This window comes from Lepidothrix coronata, unplaced genomic scaffold (genome assembly GCF_001604755.1).
Source record: "Lepidothrix coronata isolate B3197 unplaced genomic scaffold, Lepidothrix_coronata-1.0 Scaffold49, whole genome shotgun sequence".
Lineage (NCBI taxonomy): Eukaryota > Metazoa > Chordata > Aves > Passeriformes > Pipridae > Lepidothrix > Lepidothrix coronata.
The window spans coordinates 217,069-235,261 of record NW_016690229.1 but is presented as its reverse complement, the minus strand read 5'-3'; the positions used below and the strand labels follow the sequence as shown (position 1 = coordinate 235,261).

The 18,193-nt window shown below is 43.1% G+C and overlaps 2 protein-coding genes across 4 annotated transcripts in view; one reads left to right on the top strand and one right to left on the bottom strand.

The window, feature by feature from the left end:
- Nucleotides 1-790: 790 nt before the first annotated feature.
- PARD6B (par-6 family cell polarity regulator beta) lies at nucleotides 791-16,797 on the bottom strand. Its single transcript, XM_017815248.1, has 3 exons — nucleotides 16,710-16,797; nucleotides 11,935-12,157; nucleotides 791-5,400 (listed from the first exon to the last, which is right to left on the bottom strand). Exons 1-3 carry the CDS (start codon nucleotides 16,773-16,775, stop codon nucleotides 4,571-4,573), a joined length of 1,119 nt encoding a protein of 372 aa, XP_017670737.1. The 5' UTR covers nucleotides 16,776-16,797; the 3' UTR covers nucleotides 791-4,570.
- Nucleotides 16,798-17,027: 230 nt separating this feature from the next.
- FAM65C (family with sequence similarity 65 member C) overlaps nucleotides 17,028-18,193 on the top strand; it is a 59,452-nt gene continuing 58,286 nt past the window's right edge. For 2 of the 3 annotated variants that reach the window (XM_017815243.1, XM_017815239.1), the window contains exon 1: nucleotides 17,028-17,105. The gene's annotated coding sequence lies outside the window, so the exon portion shown is untranslated. Of the gene's footprint in view, nucleotides 17,106-17,432; nucleotides 17,556-18,193 lie in introns of those variants that run through there. The other variant, XM_017815240.1, reaches the window with a different exon arrangement.

Below are 18,193 nucleotides of genomic sequence, written 5' to 3'. Positions count from 1 at the left end.
CACCACAGCACCCCAGCATTCCTTCAAAGTGTCCATGCAGAGTCAAGAAAAGCCTTCCAGCTCCAAGACACCGAGGCCCAAGTGGCCCGGGGAGCAGCCTGGGTTCTTTCAGCAGCACACTTGAGACACTGCAATGGTGTTCTCAGCCCTTCTGTCCCCTCCCAAAGGCTACATCAGCAAGGATGAAAAGCACTGGCCCACACAAGTGAAACAGGCCTGCAGACATGGAGGGAGGTGCAGCACAGGAGTCCTGTGCTCGGCCTCAGAGCAGCAAAAACAAAAGCCACACACAAAGGGCTGAACACAGCTCGAGACTCTGGTCACTGGGTAAATGTTTACAGGGGCTGCAAAGGCAAAAGAGATGGAAGAAAACATTTGCAAGTAAAATGGGTGAATTAAAACAAACAGTTCCCCAATACTTACAGTGGCAGTGACAAGCCCACATCCCCAGCAGCACCTGGCACAGGTGAGGGAGGGTGAGGAACCACCTCCCAGGCCTCGGGACCCAAACTCTGGAGGAGCAGTGCTCAGGCAGGCACTCGTTGTAGGAGTCACCATGTGCAGCTACTGCAGGAACAAGCACAGCACAGATTAGTCAAGAGGACCAAGGACAAGTGTCTGGAAGCCCGGTGACCTCCCAGGTGCAGAGCTCTGCTCCAGGGAAGGCACAGGAAGCACGGGGTGAAGACTGGCAGGAGAACACAGCCCGCTGAGCTGCCCAGGAGGAAAACGTGACACTTGAGAAAAAGAGGATACATTCTTCCCCATTTTTATTTATCTGACAAAGTAATTGAGAAAAAAAAACATTTTATTTCTATATCCATTTATTTCAGTCTGTAAAAATATAAGACTAATATACAACTACATCTAGCTTGATTTTGTAAAATCAATCTTCATTCAGTGAGATACCAATGTACATTATACATTAAAGTTGTAAGAAAAATACTGATATTTGACATTTTAAACAAGTTCATTCATGTAAAAATCACATTGCAAGTAAAATTTAATTAGAAAATACATAATATTCACAAAAATACACATGTTAAAGACAGCTTGTGAGAACATTGTCCTAAATTTAACTCAGGTGTGGAAAAAAAAAATATGATTCACAGTTAGGCTTGACTTCTCCAGTACCACAGCAGAACTTCAAAGTAAATGCATCTTAATTCTATTAAGAATTTGTTCTTCCTATTAAGGTGCACTTAGATCTCCCATTGCAAGGGAGGAATGACTTGTCCCCCCACTGTGTATGTACAACATATAACACTAGTCAAAGGAAGTGTAGTTTTTCATTCCATTCTGAAATAATTGGGATACTTATAAATTAATTTATAAAATCTGGATTGAAAATACAATTTACATACACAGGATAGTCAATACACAAAGATTACATCAATAGCAGCGTAATATTGTCAATCATGCGCAGCATCCTCACCATCACCTCTAGATTTTCTCCTCTTTTTTTTTTTAGCTAAAGATAAAATCTATATAAAACAGTCAAGCCTTTAAGTATTGTCTTCCAGGGAGAAAACAGTAAAGATGTTAAAAATTTAGGAGGTAGTGAATGAAAGGCTAACAATATCAGCATATTTTAAAAAACCTTATAGTGAACCCCAGTATCATTTATATATAAAATTAAGTTTAGCCACTCGTAATCAACCGTTGATCATCCTGAAGTAGCAATTTAAAAATCTTTTGTAATTAACAGTGTATGCATTAGTAAGATATGGAAGAACTTTAGGAACTTTGTGGTAACTGCAGCATTAAGCAATTACATGCTGTGCAGTCTGTCATTGTAGCTGTAAATACACACTTGAAAAAAAAATAAGCATTTTTAGGTTTATTCTTTAATGTTTTTATCAAGTCCCAAATGCTTCGTTTTACTACGTGTTACCAAATGTCTGTAAAACAGAACATGATATATGTCAAAAAGAATATTACCTCACGTTTAGATTAATCAGGTTGCAGGAAAGGTCCTAAGGATGAACTCTCATGCAGTTTAGAGTAGGACCCCAGTTAAATTTCTACAAGTCCTTAATACTGGCATGTATATTCCAACTATTCACACCCCTGCTCCAAGCACAGCCTGGCTGACACACCAGACTCGGGCTGGGAGCTGAGCAGTTCCCTTGCCAGCTGGGCATTCCCAGACTCAGCCCAAGCCATGATCCAAGCTGCAAAACACTCCTGGACATCAGCTCCAGAAGGGATTTCCATGGAATGAAAGCATTACACCTGCATTAAGTGCACTACCAGTTCATTCTCTGTACCTGTGGACCTCATGTCTTCCCATCCAAGTGCCTTTATTCCTTTGATTATTCACAATACATTCAAGTAAACCAAAGGCACAGAAGTGCAAACTAGCAGAATAATGAGCCTCACCCTCCACTGGTGATTTCATACAGGAAGGAAAGTCTTTTGATAGAGGAAAAAAAAAAAAGATATTTTAAAGTAAACAATCTTCCTTAAAGAAAGGAAGTGTAGAGCAGCACTGAGAGAAAACACGTACAGGTAAAGTCTACTTGTTGCAGAATGAGTATTTCTTTTCCTCATTTCACACTAACTGGGTGTAGTTACTTCATTTTTAATAACTATTAGCAAAATAAGTGAAACACTTCAAAGTTCTTGCTCTTGTAAAAGGTTCCAGGGCCTCTCCTTATACACACCAAAGAAACCATAAATAAGTGTGAGGCCAGAGCACCCTCACCTGTATTTGCAGAGCACCAGTGCCTGCTGTGCCTACTCTCCATAAATCCTAAGGGCCATGGATGCCTCTCCTGGCAAGGTTTGAGAACACCCCTGCTCACAAGATACCCATTTCAAATGTGCATTTTTTTAACACCAAACAGCAGAGGCTCCTGCAGCAGTGTTTGCATCGTCACAAAAACCTTAAACAAATACAGCTTTAGCCTCTGATAGTCTATGAAGACCTTTACAGACGCCTTAACATTAAACTTACAGTTAGTCTCCTGTTAGTAAAGTTACCAGAGGTAGATGTTTCCTCAAGATAGACTGAGGGGAAAAAAGAAAGGGGTTAGTGTCCCTTCCCACTCATCCTGTCTTCCCAGAGGGTAGAACATGCTCCCAGGCACCTGACTCCTGGCTCTGGTGAGCACAGGACCACAGGACAGAACTGGTACTTCCTACTTAGAGCCTATGGGATCCCTGGGGACAAGCTCCAGCCATCCTCCTGCCCAGTCCTGTTACTTCCCATCTCACTTTCCTGACACAACTTATGTTCCCAGAGAAGAGTCAGGTTGGGAACTGAGTGCCAAAGCGGTAAAGCAGGAGATACAAAAAGGGGAAAGGGAAAAACAAGGCTAGAATCCTCCCCTGCAAGAATCCCAGTGAGTGCAGCTGGTTGCACACACACCTATGTGCTCACAGCATCAGGACTTGTCAGTGTTGTTGCACAGAGCAGCTCTGGAATATCCCAAACACCCAGCCAGGGGCACACAGAGATCTGCATTTACAGTTCAGTTCGTTATAATGGGTAAGTTCATATCACATGGCTCAAACAAGTTGTAGTAAAGCCTCATTCTGATTTAAGACTTTTTTTAATCCAGGGATTTAACTTAAGCTGTTCTAACTTGTTCAGGTTTGAAGAAAGTCACTTTTTACATTATCCAGACTCACTACAACAAACCTTTGCCAGTAGAAACCCTTACAGCTTCCACTAGGACTGCAATTTTAACAGAGATTATGTTATGCTATTTCCATAGCATTAAGTTTACATTTGATTTCTTTGTAATTTATGGGGATTAGCAACTAAATCCAACGATGTCTGTAAAATATTGCAAACTAAAATGAGAACGGGTCTTTGATGCACTAGTGTTAAGACTTTTCACATTTGAATTTCAAAATCAGAGTCATTAAAAGTAAGCTTGCCTGGCCATTAGAACCAGGAAAGGTGCATGACTAAGGAGCCTGTGGTTGCACATTCACCTACAAAGGAACAGTCACCCTCCAAGCCCCCAGCTCCAAACCCCTGTGCTCCCTGTGTCAGCCAGGGAACAGCCCAGCCACCTCCAGCTCTTCCCACCTTCCTCCAGCTTATCTTCCAGCTTCCTCCTGCACAGAGCCCCACAAGCAGCTCTGCAGCCCAGGGCAGGAGTGAGGTGGCTAAAGCAGCTCCATCACACGTAAGCAGCACCTCACATGAACATGAAACCACAGGACATTAGATAGTCAGCCTCACACATAATTAAGTTTACTTCTATAGAACCAGTAGTATTCGACATTAAAAAATAATAATAAAAAAATCAAGTACCTTTAAAAGAAAGCTCACAGGCATCTCTTAGCTATCCTTCATTTTCAATTTAAATTTTCCTCATCCGATTTCAGCCATTTATCAATTATCTTCCAGCTTTGTGAATTATTTACATTGAAGTGCAGAATTAACGAAGTTAGTTAACTTACATAATTTTGAATTTCTTGTATTTACCTTTTTCTCTCCTTTTAATCTAACTGCAGTGCTTGGTAGATGGAGAGGTATCAAATGTATTACATATTAAGCCCAATTAAAACATGTATGGCATCCTTACTTAATACAAAGTACACCAATGGAATTTCATAGTGTTATTATAGTTCCATCTTCTTCCAACGACTTACGCCCAGGATCTGGTACGTCATATTCCATGCTACTGCTGCCTGCTGAGTGATTGGAGTTCATCTCACTGGAAGGCAGGAATCCATTTTGTGTGGACTCGTGAAGGAGTTCAATTTGTGACAATGATTCTATGCTTTCGCTGGTAGGTGCAGCTTTTGGGATCTGCTGTGGCTCCCCACTATCTTCAATAATAATGTCCTCTTCGTCGCTCTCCTCTTCTCCTTGCAAGAGGTTTCCCAGAATATTTGGTGTGCTGCTTGGAAGGCTGGACTCAGTGGACTGGCTGGAGCTGCCCGAAGTCCGACTGTTCCTCACGACATTGTTCCTCTGGTTGGCGGGTCTGACCGTGATGATCAGGTTGCGGCTGTTTGCAATCATCATGTCTGTAACTTGATCGAGGCTTTTGCCCGACACCTCTATCCCATTCACCTCCAGCACCTCATCATTGACAGCCAGTAAGCCTGTGCTCTGAGCCAGCCCTCCAGGGACAAGCCTGGATATGAAAATCCCTGGCACTTTCTCTAAGCCGTGCGGTGTCACCCTGACGCTCGAGCCGTCTCGGATGTAGAACCCCAGGGGTTTGTCGGTCCCGTACTTGTAGAGCCGCACCCTGCGGTGGGTTTCGGGGAGAATATCCACGTCTATGATGGAGGACACTGGCCTGAAGTCCTGGGGCATGCTAATGACAATGTGGGGCTTCTTCTTGTGGTTATCCGGCCGGAGCACGTTGGACAAGACGTTCTTCTTCCTGGTCATGGTGTCTGTCCCAAAGGCACTGTAGTCTGCATCTTCTGCAAGAGAGCACAAGGGGTTAGAGAGAGCACCAGGGCTTAGATCCTTCAGCTGGGGCCCAGAGCACACTGCTACCGTGGTAGAGGCTGGCTGAGTAAAACACCTCACCCAGAAGGTTTCTGCTTTACTGCAGCAGAAACATTTCTCTTTACTCACAAAACAAAAGCTTTAATGTTATGAGATTCAAAGTTTGTAATACTTTTGGGTTTCTTCTACCAAAGGAAAGAGGGTACACAAAAAAATAACAGCAAGTTAGCAGCGGCAGACACAAAGAGCCACAGCTGCTTGAGAGAAAGGGCAGAATGGAAAGAGTGAGCACATTCCTAGAAACATTTTAATTTTATTCAGAGTAATTCCACTTGCTAGTTTTCTCTGCTCAGGTTTCAGATCATTGGAAAAGGAAGAATGAAAAAGGGAAAGCAGCCAGCGTGCCTATTATTGCCTAGTTGCTGGGAGCCAGCCAAGTGACCTGGATTCAAACTCCAGAAAGCTTATTCCACTCTGCACTCTCCCCTGCCCCCACGCCATGTAGGTAAAATGGCTGTGGAGAGAAACAAAGAGACCTTGCACACAAACACTTGAGGCCAAACTGTTCATGCAGGCAATGCTGTAACTGCCACAATTGGATACAAAATATGCAAATGGATTAGAACTTCAAAAAAGAAAACATCTTAGTCATACAACTACTGAGGGAAGAGAACACACGTTCTGATTTCTGAAATGCCTAGTTACCAAAGGTTCCATTTTTCCTTTTAATACACTATAGTTCTCCAAAAAGAATGAACCTAAATACAATCAGATCTGAATTTCCTTGGACTTAAATTTGTACTTTTGCAAAATTGCATAGATTTTTTTTTTTCCTGAAGTGGATAAAAAATAGTCAAGCAGAACTCTGGGACTCAGAGAAGTTGGGATTCTTTTTATTATCACATTAAGATGCCATTGGTAGAGCCAAGAAAGCAAAAGAATGGCTATACATTTCAATCTGTGAATTGGAATAACCATGGCAAGCTGCCCTAGTGTGGCATTTCAGGGGAGCTGTCAACTGCTGAGGAACCAGTGCAAAGGGAGAGCTGGGTAAGTCAAAGACACTTCTTTTGGAAGCTGAGATACACAGACACATATCAGTTATATTTGGACTCTTCAGATGCTTTAGGCAAAATAGAACAGAGGAAGTATTTCTGGAGCAACAGTTTACCACTACTCCAGCATGGAACACTAACTCCTCCCTGAAAACAAAACCAGCCCTTTGACTGCTCTGCTCAGGCAGCCTTGGACTTGGCATTCTAAAAGAAAAAGGACAAGAGAAGAAGAAACAGATTTAAATTAGCCCACACAAAAAGCCCCAAAGGGACTTATTATAAACCTACCTTGTGTGTACACAACAGCTCACCAACAGGGTTTAGAAAAATGTGTCCTGATGGCCTCATTTACTCTTTTTTTTTTTCTTTAAAAAAACTAATCACACAGTAAGGGAGGCAAAGCTGTTGTTTAGCTGTTTGCTAAAGACAGAGCATCTTTTGCATTGATGTTCATAGGTAAAGTTGTTAAACGATTTAACTGACAAACAGGAATTATTGCTGAAGGCACCTGATTCAATACAGCCCTACCATACTCTGGAGTGGCTTCTGTGACAATCTCAGTTACTTTGTAATTTAAGGTTAAATTAAAATAACGTTAGATCTCAACATCAAACAGGGAGGCTTTAGAAATAGCTTAAAACCTGTTCTTCAGATTCCTAAGAGTGTTCAGTATAATTGACTTAAGAGTTGGTTCATTAAAAACCAATCCAACCTCCCAAACCAAAGCATAAAACAGGTGGACTATGTCTGAAGAGTAAAACACCTCCAAAAGTGCAAACTTACCATTTTCTCTGTAAAATGCCCCTTGGGATATCTGACTGACTGGAGATCAGCTGTTTAAACCCCTGTATTCCGTTGCTGAACTCCACTGTGCTGCCTTTTCAGGCAACACAGAGCAATTCCTTTGCTGTGCGCTTAAAATTTATGATTAAAGAAGAAAGTGTGAGTTTTGCCCTTATCTCTCCTGACAACCCATCCAACCAGTTTCCAGTTAGACATCTGGTGTTTCACTGGAAGGATTTTTGCAATTCAATGAGTTGCAATAGTCTTTTTTTTTGTTTGTTTGTTTTGGGGTTTTTTTTTAGAGTTACAATTGTTTACAAAACAACTTGGAAAGGACAATTGTGAAATCAGATCCCAGACTGGTCTGGCTTTAAATATCTTTTACTGCTAAATACAAAGTAACACAACAAGAGCAAGAAAGTGATAATATAGATGGTTTTAAACAAACAGTAGACAGTGGTGACTTGAATATTAGATTTAAGAACATTAATGAGTGCTAAGGTTATTTTTTAGGTCAAGGACTCCCCCATGTGCACTGCACAGATATTGAGTTTATGGGGGTTTCTCCTTAAAGTGCACAAACTCAGGAGAATCAGACAGGATCTGGTATTTTACCCGTTCTGTCCTATCAAATGTGTATCACATCAACATTCCCAGCTTGCCACAGTGGCTCTAAGGGCTTCCTCACCTTCGTGGCAGGTCACTCACACCCCAGTCTGGCATGGACTGGATATACAAACATACACACGTTTATTACATCCAAATCGTGTCCTGCAAGTGATTAAAGACAGTCTGTGCTCTTTACCCAAGTTAGATCTAGAATTGTTCCCAACTTCCTTCACAAAAGCCACCACCCAGCCTGGCTTCCACAACATCTTGTAAGGCTTAAAATTCTGTCCAACTCAAGATTTTCCATAATTAGAGGAACACAAAGATCAGTAGCAAAAGGACTGGCTTTGAAAGAAATATTAAGTAAACATGCAAAATAACAGATTTAAAAATGCTTTTAACCCAAAAATGAAGATCAGAAAAATATTTCTTAGAAGAGACAGGAAATTTAAGTCTCTTTCAAAAGACAAATATACAATCAGAAATCTTAACAGAGTTGGGGGTTTTTTTGCTTTTGTTTTTAGAAACTTTAAGTTACAGGACACATTGCTGAAATAAAAGCATCCTAAAATTGTAAGCCAGATGTCAAAACATTTAAGAAACTCTGAAGCACCAGAAGGTAAGTTTTTTGCATTATAACTGCTCTTAGCTGTCTAATAATTCAAAACTAGCATGAACCTTCAGATATACAGTTACAGAGTTTGTGGGGAAAAAACCAGCAAAAGGTTGATAAAAACCCATCTGTCCAAATCTCAGCCAAACAGCACACTCTGGTTAACCTCCCTTCCACTGCTAAACAAATTTTCTAAAGCAATACTCTCAAGTACAAAGGCATCTTTGTTCTGGCACCTCACTAATCAGTTTAAAGCTGTGGCAGAAAATATTTTGGCCTAAAGCCAAAGGACAAGGTGTAAACTCCAGATAGCGTTAAGAAGAACGTCCACACAGTGCAGGGATGATTCTCCCCAGCAGTTTCAAGCTCAAGGTGGCACCAATCTGTACAGACTCACTCCGTGAAGCTGAAAACAAAAGCCCACAAGTGCCAAATCTGTTTTCAATTTAACATTGCTGAAGACAGATTTTTAAAATATTTTTCCTGATCTATTTGCAAAGCAATGTAGAGTTACCCCCCAAGAATTCAACTTTCAAAGCCCCCAGACAGTTAGCACATTTGAATATAGATGCAATTTTGCATTTTTTAAATAAGCCCCAACAAATCTTTTCCTAGTCACAAGATACACAAAACATGGTTTTAGGAAACTAACCTGTGTTTTTAGGAAGAGGCCTCAGAATAACTAGGATAGTCCACAAAGAGCTGTTTAAAAAAGCCAACGGCTCTTACTTCTCACCAAAATAGAGCTTCTTGGTGAAAAGAGGCACAAATGGATTAACCAAAGAATGCACTTTTCACTAAATACAGCCACATACACGCAGAACTTGCAGGAGTGGTATATTTAAATTAATATCCTGCAAGTTACTTTTAAGGATATTATAATGAAATACATCTTCTGTTATCTCTATTATACTTGTATTTACAATGCAAAGTTCCCCACATCAAACTGTCCTTCAGTCTGTGCTCCCCCCTTTGTCTGTTCAGTCGGGTTTTTCTCACAGACAGAGTGACTCCCATACATCTGGATTTAATCACAATACATCAGTTTAACCTTTAAATACCAGATGTCAACAGTACCTGTTAATCTGTTAAACTGCAGAACGAAATTCCAGCCAGGAACTGCTTTCCACAAGCTGACAGCCAATCTCCACTTGTGCAACATCAAGCCCCAGTTTGGATTTAGCACGGGAGGAGTTTGAAGTATTTTAAAGGAATTTAGTGAAGTACAGTTAGAGAAGTCTAGGGGGAATGATGTGATTTTGTACAGGAGCACATTAACCAAGACACAACAATGCTTAGGACAAACTGACAGCTTTCAGAAATGAGGAGTCACAGCTGAAGAGGAAAGAGTGATTACTGTGGCTTAAAAATGTTATCACAACTGCCGCTTGTGAATAAATGCACAAACATCTTGTTGCTTCCATTTCAGCCCCTTAAGGTGTTCCTTGAATGCAATGTACTAAGAAGTTAATACTATTTACATTAGATTTTATTGCAGTCTGCTCATACCTTATGTTAGCTTTGCACACATTACATGTAGTTTCTAAACAGGTAAGACAGTGTAATAAAAACTCTGTATATTTTAAGACAGCAGAAACTCCCTCTCTTCCTCACAGTGGCTTTTTGTCTTAAATTCCCAACTACTATAGCTGTAAACACAAAAGAAGGTGAAGTTCCACTACAAAACCCACAGAAATTTTTCGACTGATTTAAGAGAATGTATGAAAGCCACAAGCAGCCTTGCAGGGGGAAAAGTAACTTGTGTCACTTATTATAGTTCCAAACCAGCACAGATCAAAGCAGCTCCACCAACAGCAGGTATTTGTTCATTTATTTTCCATTTCAGAGGTACAGCCAATAAACTTCCCTGCAATCCTATGAATTAACCACAGCTAAATCACACTGCCCAAAATACAACCCATCCCTAACTCCAGCAATTCAGCTTTGGTTACAGGCAAATCATCACAAATAAAATACAGAACCAAGTTACTTCTTTATTTTCCATCAAACAAATATCTGCTTTATATGGCAAAGATGCCAATGAAGTCAAAGCCTCAATTTAATCAACAGACATGATCAGTGTGGTCACAATTAACTCACAACAAAGTACAGCACTGGAAGTGCTGGACTAACATTCCAGCCTGGGTTCCCTATTCCCTAAAACTCCATAGCCAGAAGGCTCTCATGTCCAAGGGAAGGCAATGACAACTGATACTTTCCACACAGCTTTTCCTGCCAGTCAGTTCTTGTTCTGATAAACTATAGTGGGTTAATCTTATTTCTACTTCTGTGCATTGTATCAGTTCTTTTATCAACTCTTTGTACCAGAGTAGTAACAACTAAATGAAGGCACAACGATGATATAAGGTGTTAAAAATGTAACAGGAACAGGCAACATCAGACAGGTAACACTAGTGACAATCTAAAAACATATGGTGTTAAAATATAAACTCAATAATCCCAGCCTGACAAAGTGGCTTATCCGTTCTCGTCATATGGCTACTGTAGGGGATTAAATGGAATCATAGACCTTGTCCACCTCCAGGTTCTATTAAAGCAAATGGTTCATGCCTTTGGCATTTCAGGACTGAAAGCACAGCCCTCACCAGATTATACTATCAACACAAACCAACCAACCATTTTGCCAGGGCACAGCAGCTGCCAAGCAGCCACACTGGTTGTGAATATTGGGTTAGTGTCAGGCTGTTGTGGAGTTGTTCATTTTTTGGAGTGGGAATGTTGATAAAAGGGTCTGATGTCCAAGTATTTTCCAAGGAAAAAATGCCTGTCTTAGCAACAACCAGAGACAGTGAACATCACAAGAACAAATACAACTTCCCTTCCTGAACAAATGCTGGTATTAGGAACACACAACCAGAGCAGACATGCTACTTCTCAAGGCAGACCAACAACCCAGCAGCACTCACATCTGAGGTTTGCTAACTGAAATAAGCTTGTCAATTCAAAGCTTCAAAATGTTTTATTAGCAAAGTGTGATAAGAGTAGCATATTACAAAGTGAGCCTTGAATTTATACTTGTATATTAAATTTAATACCTCATGTAATAAGACTTCCAATATTCCTTTCCAGCCTCTTTTCTCATCTGATCAAGATTGGAATTTTAAGTGAGAAGTATCCTACATACAGAGCAGAAAGCCCTAGAGGTTTAAAGTTTATTTTCATTTGCCTGCATAAAACCAGAAGGAAGCATTTGCCAGAGATTTAACTTAACTGAACTAGCAAAAAAGCACAAAGTATAAATAGGTTGCCTGAGGAAGTTCTTTCAAGAGAGACAAGTTGTGAATACCTTTCATGATCCACAATTACTATGGAATTCAACATGATGAAATAGGGCTAAAGGGTTTTTTCCTCCCTACATCACACTGTTTGCTGACATGTGGGACAACTGGATAAACAGATGATTCACATATTTCAGCTGCACTTACCTTTTCTCTGAATGAAAATCCTGAGCAGAGGATTGGCTGTGGAAACTGCTTTATGATAATTGTCATCGTTATTGATAGGCAGCAGGTCCCCATGAATGTCCGTGTATCCCACCAGCACATCAACATTTGGTATCTTGTGCACGTGCTGCAACAATCCATAGAATTCCTCAAACTTCCCAGGCTTGGACCTCTCCAGAGAAAACCGTCGAAATTCTGCTCCAAACTACAACAAAATATATCTCAACGTCATTAAGATGGAAATCAAACACCCTCAAGCAACAGAACTATTTGAATGTTAAACCTGAAAAGTTATGGAATTAAAAGTGCACTAGAAATACAACCACTATTTTGAAATGGCATTGAAAAGTCAGTTAAAACAACTGTTTGTTTTTTTTTCCCCCGAAGTTGTAACTATTTTTGGACTTGATAAAACAGGTACTTTTGAGCAGGCAAAGGTTGTCTCATTGTTCCATTTAATGGGAGCTCATTAGCATTAAGGTGACAAACTTAAGGATAATGCACATTCTCACATGCTGCTGAAACAGCTGCTCTCACTGAGCACCAGAATTCACAGTCAGCACCGAAGTGGTGACTCAAACAGGACGGTGATTAACCTCCTGTGCTATGTGAATACCTGGAATTTTTCTCAAAGAACTACGAGTGCACTTGAGAACAGAGTGTATAGATTGTGACACAGCCACGGTTCACCTCCACAAGAATGAACAGCCTTCAGACTCCCAATTGTTTGGCCAAGAAATGAAAATGCCTCTGACGTGAGGACTACCAAGAACAAACCACGTGCAGCAAAGCTTTAGTGAGCTGAGCTCAAGCCAATTCTGCTCTTGAGAGAGAGAGAACAGACGCAACCAGCCACTACCCATAAAGCATTCAGAAGATTCACTTCCATTATCAAGACTCAAATTTTGATTGCATGATCTTTTAAATCATGGTTCTATCCAGGGTATATGAAAATACTCAGAAAATATGAACGAAAGCTTAATCACTGACTTATTACTAATTACTTTCAGGGGTAGGATCTGCATTTAGTCAATATAATCATTCAACCCATACCCAGCTCACAAGTCCACTCAAGCTCAGTCTCCTAAGTCATCTATAAAGCAAACACTCATTAAAACACGAGGCTACCAATGGGGACAGGTATAAAACTAAACTGGGTGCCAATAAAAGAATAAGCATTTAATGTAGACTAGACAAATTTAATTTCAGCACACATAACCAATAAAATCTTAGTGTTCTGCCCAGCAAGGGCAAAGCAAACAGAGTACTGGACAAAAATTACTCCAAAACCTCCGTATCAGGCACACAACACATACCAGAGATGCTGAAAGGAATTCAGAGATAGCAGCAGCCAGGTTACAAAAAGCAGAACAGCTTGTATATGAGTTAAAAGGGTAATAAGCTAATAAATAAAAAAACTCGGTGGCTTTTTTTTTTCTGGTGAATTATACTGCTGCCCTACAGTGAAAATAAAAACTTTAAATAATTTTCTAGCAAGAGCAGAACGCCTCAGTATCACATCCTCAGGTGTGTGTTCACACAGCAGATGTGAAGGTGCACTTACCACCCTCCAGCCCAACCTTCACCTCACATTTGATTACAATCTTTTGGAGAATAAAAGCTTTGGAGTGCTCACATGCAAACAAAGGAATGAAATAAGGAGACAACGACCCCGTTGTTAGCATGTTAACACCACGTTAACTCAAAACAAGCTACACCTTCACCACCCCCACCTTCCTCCAAAACTTTCAAATAAAGGAATTATCTGGGAACATTCCTCCTCTAGAAATACTCCAATTACAGTACCATTAACTAACAATAAGGCAGAAGGGATGATTCATACCTGCCTACAACAAAAAAAGGCAGGCCCAGCCCACAGGAGGAACTCTCATCACGTCAGAAGCAGCACAATCGTGATATCACTGAAAGACTTTATCCTGTCTCTCAAATCCTTTCTCAGCATGGGCAGCATGGACACCACAGGAACTGTCCACACATGGCAGCAATGTAAACGTTTGGCTTTCAAAGACTACAGTTTAAACATAATTCAGTAATAAAAGTTTAAAAAGCCAACAACTTCACCCTCAATTTGGAGTAAATTTAAATCTTATCGCACCAAGTGAAGGGCCAGATTTTCAAACGTGACTTTTATTTTTTCCATGTTATTTTATACAAAGTCGGTGTAAATACCAAGAGACTCATAATAGGGCTCTTATTTCCACAGTTTGCCACGTGCTCAATACCACCATACAGCAGATGAAAGACAAAACTAAAACTGTGCAATTCCATGGTTTATTTTAACCCCTCGAAATGTTTTCATTTTCTATCAGATGTTGAACCCCATCCCATTAAAAAGGCCCGCACTTTACACTTCGGAGGAGATGAAAGACTGGAAAAGTAACTTAAGCAGAGAAGGCTCCTTGCCACCTGAGCTCTTAAACACGTGCTGTTCTCCTGCTGACTCCCCCGGGAAAAGGCAGGAGAGCCGTGTCAGCACACCAGGAAGTCACCCGAGATTCTCACTTAAGACTCACTTATGGGAGACACTTTTATTCAAGTCCTCTGTTACACAGCATAAAGCTGCTGTACTGCCAGTCTCCAGCACTGACAGAACATAAGCTCCAGTGACCATCTCTGATAAGAAAACCCCCAATTATTCCAAGCCATAAGGAAGAGAGGAGGGCAAACCTGAATTTTACATCTAGAGAACCAGAAGTTTATTTTCAGGCTCCCATACCATCACCAGGAACTCCAGTTTGGGGGTATAAAATTTTATTTTCTGTGACAAGAAAATGGGCTGACTGGAATTCAAGTGCTATGGGGAATCCCCAGAGCAAGTTCAGAGCAGTTACCCAAACTGAATAAACTAGACTAACAAAAGGATTGTGCTCATGTAACTTTGGCCACAGCTGGGCTGTGCTGGCCCAGCCCAGTCAGCTGGGCACAAGTATTGATTTGGAATATCTAAATAAAGAGCTGTACATCACTGATCAGCCTTCAAAGCCCAGGCCACTCCACAGGAAGGGTTCCCTCCACCTCCCTCCCACACAGGCCTTTCTTCTTTCTCTGTAGAATTGCTCATTTTCATAGAAGGAAGCTGACTCCTCTGCGATATTAAATGGAGGTGCTGCTAAATAATGCATTAGCAACAAGTAGTTCTAGGAATGCCTTGAAACCTGCTCCAAAACATGCACTTAAGGGACAGTCCCTATTCATTAGAGCTACACTTCTCTGTACAAACACCAAGAACATCACATGGGTGATTCCCCAGATGTATTTTAAATCAAGGAAAACACACAGTGGGGAAGGAGTAATCCTAGAGTTTTGGGCTGAGGAAAAAGTGGTTTGGGTTTATAAGCATATCACACTGATTGTTTTCAACTTCATAAGGCATAAACAAAATGAAAGGCTTCACCAACCACACTACCAGCTGTGCTTTATTAGTGTTTGAAATCAGAGCTACCAGATATTCCTGTGCTTTCTGGTTTTGTCCACATGAAAAGGTGACTTTTTTTTATAGTGTTAACATCATTCAAGCTGTAGAGACCAGCCACACATTTTCCTGAAGTTCCAGCACTCGCTGGAATGTTATCCTTACAAATCCACACAGCACAAGCCCTGACTGCTTCACCTCCCCTGCTGCTGTAACACCTGATTAGCAGGAAAGGAGGGTACAAAACACAGACCACAGCCTGGTCACCAGATAAAAAAAACCCAAGAGATCCATGTTCCCACCAGTGGAGAACACATTCCCACGTGGGTGCATTTACAATTTGCCTGGGAAACGAAAAAAGAGGTTTTAACGTTTATTTAACTAACAGCTTGACACTCCACATCCAACAGTTCTACAATTGTTAACAGCAGAATGACACATCAAGAAATTATTTCGAATATAAAACAAACAAACAAAAATAATCTATTTTCTTTTAGAACAAAGCTTTCTCAGCAAAACTTTGCACAACCAGCAAAGGAAAAATTAAAAATAGAATGGATGTGGATACACACATGGGAGAATTTACAGGTTTGTGCAAAGCCCTGACCACGAGACACTGGTGATATATTCTGTGACACACAGGTATACACTCATAAAACACTCATAGGACTCTCTGATTGCCTCTAAAAGGCAACAAACTCCACTTTAGGACAAGTTCACCAGGGCTTACCTCTACCTCTCATGTAAGCTGGAAAAATATGCTCTACCCCACAGACACACACACACAGAAAAGAGGTCCAGAAACACATAATCACTAAGTGAAAAAAGGGAACCACAGAAACAGTCACCAAGTTAAACAAATATTAAACAAACGTACTCATTGTAATTCGGACGGAGAGCGGCTTTTGGAGCTTATGAATTATGACTCTAAATACCTCTTTTGGCCCAGTTATCCCGAACTTTCCCCGAGCACCTATTTCTCTGCACGTTTTTCAGCCTGTGCAGGAACTCAGGGCCGGCTCCCCTGACCTGCACCTTTTATGCTAAACCACTTCTATTTTCTCCCCGCGGACAGCGCGCCCCATGAGCGACACCGGCGCCTTCCCCGGCTCTGCAGCCCCGGGCCGAGGGCTCGGCCGGCGCAGGGACAGGTGGGGCGGGGGCCCGTGAGCGCCCCGGCCGTGCCCGGCGGCCTCGGGCAGGTGAGTCAGCAGCTGTCCCGTCCCTGCCCCAGTCCCTGCCCCTCGCAGCCGCACCGCGGCCCCACGGCCCCGCAGGGCCGGCCCATCCCCCGCGGCCCTCAGGCGGCGGCGGCGGCTCCCACCTTGCTCTTCACCTCCATGGTGCCCAGGCCGCGGCTGCCCGCGGCGCCGCGCTGTGCCCGGTTCATGCCGCGCGCGGTCGGTGGCTCCGCTCCTGTCGCTCGTGGCTTCGCCGCAGCGCTGCGGGACGGGACAGGCCGGGCAGCGGCGCGGCCCAGCCGAGAGACCCCCCCCAAGGAGCGGGAGCCGGAGCCGCGGCCGCTCCGCCGCCTCCGCCCTCAGCGCGGCCGGGCTGGGGCGGGGCCGCGGCGGCGGCACCTGCCGGGGAGCGGGGCGGGGCCGCGCCTGCGCCGCCTCCGCGGGAGCGCGCGGGGCGGGGCCGCGCACCTGCCGCCGCGGGCAAGATGGAGGCGGCGGAGGGAGGGGAGTGAGGGGTCGTCGTTGTCTCCCGGCAGCAGGTGCGGGATGTGCCCCGGCAACCTTTGCCCGCGGTGGTGGTGGCTGTGCGCGCACGGGGCTGGAGCGGGGCTTGGCTCCGCGTCTTCTCCTCGGGGGCCTCTCGCCTCCTGCGCCCTCGCTCCCACAGTCTTGAGGAGCCGCCATCCCGCACGTCCCAGTCCTGAGGAGCCGCCATCCCGCACCCCTCACGCAGCCCTGAGGAGCCGCCATCCCGCACCCCTCACACAGCCCTGAGAAGCCGCCATCCCGCACCCCTCACACAGCCCTGAGGAGCCGGCATCCCGAACCCCTCTCACAGCCCTGAGGAGCCGCCATCCCGAACCTCCCAGTGCTCCCACAGCCCTGGGAAGCTCCACAGCCTCGGGGCCGGGAGCCCCTGGGCAGGTGACCTGAAGACACCAAACCCCTCAGACATCTGGGGTTGGGGATGGACTGGATGATCTCCGGAGGTGACTTCCAACCCTAGTGATTCTGTGATCCTATGGGTTTAACACACAAAGTGCACCAGTGTTACTTATATAAAATAAGTCTTGATGGGGCTGAAGGTTTAAACTCTTCCTCTCCGGATGTGGCTGTACGCCTGTCTGGGCATAAAGGTGTTCATGGAGTTTTCATTTTAGCCACAAATAAGATGGCAGGATCTGGTAACATGTCAGAGGGGTTGTCCTAGGCAACCTTCACTGGTTTAATTCTGAGATTGATAGTTATTTTCATACAGAGGTCAGTTTAGCCACCCTGAGAGAGCTACTGACAAAACCAGTGAGTGGGGGGACCATAAGCACTTTGTTATCTGAATTAGAATGAGTTTCCACTTGTGTATTGGCAAGAAGAAAGCATGTAGATTAATCAAGGTATGTCAACTAACCTTTGAATTACAGTTCTCTCCCTAATCTGCAAACCTGAACAAAGAACTCCATGTGAGGTATCCTCGTGTAGATGTTGTGTGGACGGCTGTGAAGGGCGTTCAAACAACTCCTTGCAGTTGAGGCAAGGCATGAGTGTCTAGTCAGTCCTCAAGTCTCAGCTGGTAATCAGTAATTAAATAAAAAACATCCAGTGCTGAATCACTTTTAAGTCGGTGCTGGTT